Source organism: Mustela putorius, unplaced genomic scaffold, assembly GCF_011764305.1.
Source record: "Mustela putorius furo isolate JIRA1106 unplaced genomic scaffold, ASM1176430v1.1 tig00000508_pilon_pilon_pilon, whole genome shotgun sequence".
NCBI classification, from domain to species: domain Eukaryota; kingdom Metazoa; phylum Chordata; class Mammalia; order Carnivora; family Mustelidae; genus Mustela; species Mustela putorius.
The window spans coordinates 7302302-7309900 of NW_025421402.1; the positions used below are offsets into that span (position 1 = coordinate 7302302).

General features: G+C 35.5%; 1 protein-coding gene across 9 annotated transcripts in view; it reads left to right on the plus strand.

The window, feature by feature from the left end:
- KCNT2 (potassium sodium-activated channel subfamily T member 2) overlaps positions 1 to 5360 on the plus strand; it is a 345029-nt gene extending 339669 nt beyond the window's left edge. For 5 of the 9 annotated variants that reach the window (XM_045081137.1, XM_045081140.1, XM_045081141.1 and 2 more), the window contains one exon: positions 1340 to 5360. In XM_045081137.1, the coding sequence (XP_044937072.1) occupies positions 1340 to 1451 (112 nt within the window). In that variant the 3' untranslated portion in view covers positions 1452 to 5360. The remainder of the gene's footprint in view (positions 1 to 1339) is intronic. The other 4 variants (XM_004756479.3, XM_045081138.1, XM_045081139.1 and 1 more) reach the window with 1 other exon arrangement.
- Positions 5361 to 7599: the final 2239 nt, after the last annotated feature.

Genomic DNA, 7599 nt, shown 5'->3' on the forward strand with positions numbered 1-7599 from the left:
CGTATTTACTTTCCTTTTTTTTTTTTTCTGTAAACTGTCAGTGGCTTTCCACTGCCTTTGGAACAGAGATCGAAACTACTTTATCCCGAAACTTAAAGTCCTTTGTTAGCTGTTTTCTTCTTTTCTTCCTGAATTTACCTTCCACTATTTCCTGGTTTAGCCATTCTCCCAAAGTCAAATTCATTTTCTAAAAGCGTTCAGGAGCAGGCCTAGAGAAGCTCAACTCAACCTTCTCAATTAAGCATTTCCTAATTCTCACTGTTGCTTTTTTTTCCTCTTTCAGTGATGTTTGGAATTTATTTTTCTTGTTTATGTCTGCTTTATAAATTAAATTCTACTAATCTTGTGCAGGACAGGAGTTAAGCTTTGTGACTTTTTACCTTCCCAGTTCCCAACGTAGTATTCCAGAGGGACTTAGGAACTGGAAGCCCGTGTCAAATGAGAGTCTGAAGTAAAAATCTCTCTTGAAACAAATTCTAACGTTATTGAAATATACGAGTTTGGCAGATGAACATTTTCCCGTTTACCAATAGAATGAATTAAGAATTATTTTTTATTGTTTTCTATAGTTGCTCACTGTAGCAAAACCTGAATTTCAGACTAATTTCCAGGTAATTAAAAGTTTATCTCCACATAATATTTTTCAGAGCATGTATCAAACAACTACTTTTTTAGAATCCTGAAATATATAAATTAAAAGGACTATAGACATTATTTAGATCAAATAAATTATTAACAAGTAAATAAATAATTTAGATCAAAAGGCTAAGAGCAGGTAAGTAATAGAAGGATCATGGCTAAGATTTGTCTCTTTGTTAGAAAAATAGCCAAAGGAAAGGGATGTTAAATCAAATCAAACAAACAAATAAAACATAAGACAAAGGTGGTAAAATGGACCACAATTAAAAATTAATAATTCTTTTTTTTTCAAGATTTTATTTATTTATTTGACAGAGAGAAATCACAAGTAGATGGAGAGGCAGGCAGAGAGATGCTGAGCAGAGAGCCCGATGCGGGACTCAATCCCAGGACCCTGAGATCATGACCTGAGCCGAAGGCAGCGGCTTAACCCACTGAGCCACCCAGGCACCCCAAAAATTAATAATTCTTGATTCATCAGCATACATTGTCATAATCTGCTTAGGTATAGAAACAATACAAGTTCTGCTAAATTGTATAGGCCAGCCAAGAAGTGAGTCCTTCTACAGGTGCTATGCATAGACACAGTTTAAACGACCTAAAAGCTAAATATATTTGAGGCAGCAGGCTAAAGTGTAAGTGTGACTTAGTTTTGCCTTTATTTACTATTACAGTTATTTGCTTTGTTTTCTTTTCCTAGATACTTAATCCGACCAGATCCACTGGCATACCTTCCAAACAGTGAACCCAGTCGAAAAAACAGCATCTGCAATGCCATGGGTCAAGACTCTCGGGAGGAAACTCAGCTTTGATAAAAGGAAAATAAGAGACCTTTTTTCCCTACAAGAATCTTGCTTGCAACAACTCTAACTCTTAGGGGAAGAATGAGTGCTGCTGACAGGAAAGAAACTCGATCAGAATATATTCAGTTCTCTCATATTAAAAGCAATCTATTCTCTTAGAAGTATAGATTATTTTGAAAGTTGAAGTATTGCTTATTGGTACTCCTATTGATATTTGAAAGACATCAGTGGAATGATTTTAAAAACCTAAATTAAAACAAAAAATTTAAATCGGTTATTTGTTTGACAACAATCCAAACTATATGAAGGTAATTTTTAAAAGTGTTAAGGGTTTATGAAAGTAGACAAAAAACTCCAACTGTATTTGGTGCATCACAATGGTCATAGAACTTTGTGGCGCCTCTTAAAAATTAAAGTCATATTATATTCTTTAAACTTGCATTTTATAAAATTGAGTTCATCATAAATGTCTAGCATCTACACAAAGATTAACCAACAAACTTGTATGGCTGACTTTTGTGTAAGAATCAGTTTGCTTTAGAGTATAAATCTTTAAATCATTTTAACCTTTTTTGTTGCCTTTTCATATGGTATCATACTCATTTTAGAATTTGAGGTATTCACAGCATGTTTTATAACATTGAGGAAACCAAAACAAACAAAAAATAAGTATCTGAACTTTTTGCTTACTTAATGTCTGACACACATTGTATGCCAAGAAAAGTGTTAAAAATCAAATATTTATTATTCTCCTAAAAGAATGCCTAACTGAAAAAATACTGAAAACACATATGTTGACTTCAGTTGAAGCCAAGAATTGAAACATTAACTGAAATATGCAGTATTGGTTTTCATTAGGCTCTTGAGCTTTAACATTTTTATCATTTATATAGCATATTTCATTAGAAAGGTCCTTTAAAATTCAAACAGGCAAAATTATACCTTTTATGGAATAAAAGGACATTTCAAAACATTTAAAGTCCTCTATGCTTTTGTATTGAAATACTCATACACGAAACAATGGTATGTTAAAAAATTTGATTTAATTTTGAAAAATCGTCTGTAGGACATAGGTTTTAACACTGTGAGAAAAAAAAACATGTAGTGAAGATAGGTAGTTTTTGCCATTGAAATGTAATATAAATCATGAAGAATTTTATAGTTATAAATTAAGTATAAATTGATCCTTGGTATTATCTTATTGGTTTATTCCCCTTCAGAAACAGATTGAGAAGCACAAGAGCACAGTTTACCGGGTGGTTGGAATCTGTTAAGGTATTCCCATGAGAGAGACATCGGTAAATTTAAAAAGATATTTTTCCTCTAATTTTGTATCTTCAAAAAGTTCTGGCCTTGACATTGAATTTTCATTTCACAAAAAATTGGACATGTAAGACTAGAAAGGGACATTTTCTCCCTTCTCCTCACAAAGAAGCAGATAAGTTGGAAAGATAGTGGAAGAATTTTAAAAAAAAAAAAAAAAAGGAAAGAAAGCCTAAAACTCCCCCAAATAATTCTATAGAAATGAAAATGTAAATCCTAACATGTGAAATTATAGCTGATAGCCATTGTATAATTTGGCTTGGAGAGAATGAAATGCCTATTTGTTATTGTTGTTTTTTAGTATTTTCCATTATTCTCATTTTAAAATAACAAAAACACCAAGAATTTCCTCTAAAACAGGGAGAGCCTATCTTTAACTTTCTTTAATCAGACAGGGAAGTAGAGAATTTATAATAAGTTACTTAAAATTGGGAGCAGACCTTAAAACAAAGATTGTATGCATATTCATGCATGTACGTTGTAGACATGTGAAATATACTGGACAAACTTATATATTCACCTGTAAATTATTCAAACTAAAGGCAGAATTGATCTAATTTATGTAATAGATAACAATAACGGGTTTATTAACTTATTTTATATTTGCACATCAGTAATCAAATGTGATATTTCTTTGAGTTGCCATTTCATTACTCCATTACTGTTATTTTTAGGAATAAATGTAAGAGTTTATGAATATTCTATTTCCTCACGAGATCTCAAGTTTAGTACTTTTGCATTTTGACCATTGTCAAGACTAGGACTCTAAGCTAGGACATGACTATATTTCCTACAAAACTAAAAGTTTTATTTCATAAATTTTACAAGAATTATTTTTGATGAAGAACATTAGCCCAAATTTAATAATTGACACAATTCATAACAGCTTACTATAATATTCATAGTTTATTAGTTTTCTGTTATTTAAAGCATAAAAAATGCTTCTAAAAGCCTTTTAACAAACTGTTGCCTTTTTAAAATACTTAACTTGCACACAAAAAAATAAAACACAAAGTCAGTAATAGTCCTTGTAATCTTATGGGAATCGGTTCTGTTTATTGTCTATGTACCATTTTGCTACCAGTTACATTGAATCGCTTAAAATAAATAATAAAAATTATTTCTGATGGTGAAAACCCTTGGTGCTTTTTGCCAAAACTTCAATTATGTTCTGAAACTACAAAACTCCTTTTGTCCCTTCTATATAAAGCAATACAAACGTGAAGAAACACCAACATAAAAACCTGAAGGCCATCTCATTGGAAAAGATAACCATAAAAAAACCCGCTGAATCACTTCTTAATATAATAGTTTCTGAATAACTATGTGGTAGGAAAAAAGGAGGGAGGAAGGAAGGGTGAGGGAGGATAGAGGTAGAGAAGTGAACTAAGAGAAGGGAGGGAAAAGCAGAAAAGAAAAGGAAGGTGGAAAAGAATGAATGTAGGTGCTCGAAGAGAAATATTTTTTAATGGACCAGAGAATACTGTCCCAATACACTAATTTAAAGACCACAAAAGCACTGGTTAGAGGGAAAACAAAATTTAAATGCATAGATAGACTTTGGGCTCCAGGAAGATGAAGCCTATTCCTCCTGCTAAATAGAGATACAAACTCTAGATATTATTTATCAAGCAAGCATCAGAAGACTGAAAAGTGCAAAGAAGGAAGACAGACCAGGAAACCGGGCCTTTCAGAGCAGCATGGTGGAGAGATCCCTGGGGATTTTTGTTGCCTCCCATGTAGCCTGCTCTGCATATTGGGAAATACCCAGGAGCATGGATGAAAAATCCTGGAAGTAACCTGCTCTCTCCATGCAAGGGACTGACTCCTGCAGCGGGTGCAGCTTCCAGCCCAGACTTCCGATGCGCCTGCCCTTCTCCAGTCCACCTCACCAGGGGCCAGAAGCCACCCTCAGCAGCCCCTCAGATGCTGCTTTCCTTGAGTGCCTCCAGTGAGACATTCCCCATGAGCGACTCTCCTGAAATTTCCAGCAAGTTCTACCAATGCAAGTACCACAGTGACTTCTGCAATTCTGTGAGCCACAGCTGTGCCACCTCTGATAGTCTTGATGTCAGTCATGGGGTCTCTTTGTGGGGCACTCTGCCTCAACTCTGATGACGACTCACGCTCCTTATGCTGCTGTTGCCATATTGTTTTCAAGTTCTCTTTACTTATTACTGATCCATCTGTCCTTGCTCCAAAGCTCTGCTACAGATAATAATTCTCTACATTAAGCTTTGTCTGTCTGAATCACTGTGTGGTTTCTTTCTCTAGATTGAATCCTGGCTGAGACACGATGTACAAATCAGCCGTTCTTCAATTTGATTAAGTCTGCAATAATGATGATATCAAATTTCAAGGACTGCAACATATAAGGACAGATTTGGGGAAAATTCAACAAATTAAGTAGCATCTGCTGCGAAACTTTTAAGACTGACCATGCTTGGGGTGCCTGGGGGGCTCAGGCAGTTAAGCATCTGCCTTGGGCTCAGATCATGATCCCAGGGACCAGGGATGGAGCTGCAGGTGGGTTCAAGCCCCCAGGGGGGCTCCCTGCTCAGTGGGGAGTCTGCTTCTCCCTCCCTCTGTCCCTCTCCCCGCTCATGCTCTCTCTCTCTCTAATAAATAAATAAAATGTTTTTTTTTTAATTAAGACTTCATCCTGTGAAGTAGTAGACCATTTTATTTCATTTTGCTCTTCTCTGTTTTTTCTTGTTGTTGTTGTTGTTTTTAGTAAGATTGCTTTCCAGGCTATTTTATTTGGAGGGACATGTCAGCATTAATTATTGTGGATCAATGTAATATACCAGTGGTCCTAAAAATATAGTTATTCAGCTTATAATTAAAGTCTGTGTTCTATCTTACTACACAATAGAATTATTTTATAGCTAAAAATGTTTCAATAGAAACAAAATAATGATCTGTCTTCCTAAGTATAAATACAGCAGAGATCTTTAACGAACTGTACTATAATTTAGTCTCATTTTGAAGAAATCTATAGTTCTACACAGAGATTCATATTTTCCCTGTTTTTACTGTCTACAAAATATGTTTCATCTCATGTGATACCAGGCTAGATAGCGTTGCGTTTGAAAATTAAATACAACCCTGAAAGGAAACATTCCTAAATTTATGGACTATCATTCCCTGGATCTGTATGTTATTAATATTCACATAGAATAAGAAAGCATGAGATGGTCTTGGAACAGGAACATTTATTTGCTTCTCTGAAAACTCTCAACTTTCAAAAGACAGGGCTATGAGATGTTATTACTAGACCTGAGGTAAGTACTGAAGTTGAGGTTTGTAAATACAGTGCTTAGTCATACAGGGCACAAATAAATGATATAAGGCTAAAGGAATCATTTTTAACTTGTAAGTACTCTTTAATACTGATGATTGCCATATGTCAAAAATTATGACAATATGCATCAAATGTATTGTATTCTAAATTTGAATGGAGACCATAGAATGAAACCCACAAAAGAAATCTGTCAGTCTATCAATTTTAGTCCATTTGGGCTGCAAGAACAAAAATACTGTAGACTGAGTGGCTTAACAAACATTTCTTCTTTACCGTACTGGAGGCTGAGAAGTCTTAAGATGAAGACATCAGCAGATTCAACGTTTGGTGAGGACCTGCTTCCTGGTTTATAGATGGCTATCTTCTTGGATCCCCACATGGCAAAAAGTAGAGGGAAGCATACTCTCTTGGGACTTTTATCAGGGCCCGAGTCCTAGTGATGAGAATTCTGTCCTTGTGATCTCATCAAATCTTAATTTCCTCCTAAGGAACTGCAGCCCTTAATGTCATCACACTGGGGGCTAGGGCTTCAGCATATGAATTTGTAGGGTGGGGGGATATGAACATTAAGTCTAGAACATTCCATCCCTGTCCCCATCCTCCAGATTCATGCTTGTTTGTTTGTTTTTACTGCAAAATATATTCATTGCAGGGGCACCTGAGTGGCTCAGTGGGTTAAGCCTCTGCCTTCAGCTCAGGTCATGATCTCAGGGTCCTGGGATCGAGCCCCGCATCGGGCTCTCTGCTCAGCGAGGAGCCTGCTTCCTCCTCTCTCTGCCTGCTTATGATCTCTGTCTGTCAAATAAATAAATAAAATCTTTAAAAATATAGATATATTCATTGCATCCCAACAGTTCCAAAACTCTCAACTTGTTTCAGCATCAACTCTAAAGTCTAAAGTCCAAAATCTCATCTAAATACTATCTAAGTTATATATGGATGAAACCCAACATATAATTTATTCACTTACTGTATTAGTCTGCTTGGGCTGTTTTAATAAAATACAATAGACTGGGGCCTTTAAACAACAGAGATTTATTTCTCATGGTTCTGAAGGCTTGGAGGTCCAAGATCAAGGCAGATTTGTTTGGCATTTGGTGAGAACCCACTGCCTGGTTTGCAGGTGGCTGTCTTCTTGGTGAATGCTCACAGAGCAGAGAGTAGGGAGAAGCAAGCTCTCTGAAACTCTTAAGGACATTAATCCCATTCTTGGGGCTTCACCTTCATGACTTCATCAACCCTAATTATCTCCCAAAGGCACCTAATACCATCACACTGGAGAATATGATTTCAAAATGCAGATTTGAGGGAGACACAAACACTTAGCCTATAATGGTCATAGGATCTCACAAGGGAACTGGCATTTTGTGATACATATTTGGCAGGACACGTTTGGCTATACTGCAGTAATGCATGAACACCATAACCTCACAGCTTAATATAATAAAAGATTATTTTAATCTATAATAATATTCAATGAAGAAGGTGACCTTAAGTTTTAGTTTAAAGATTTTATAAATGTATATTTCC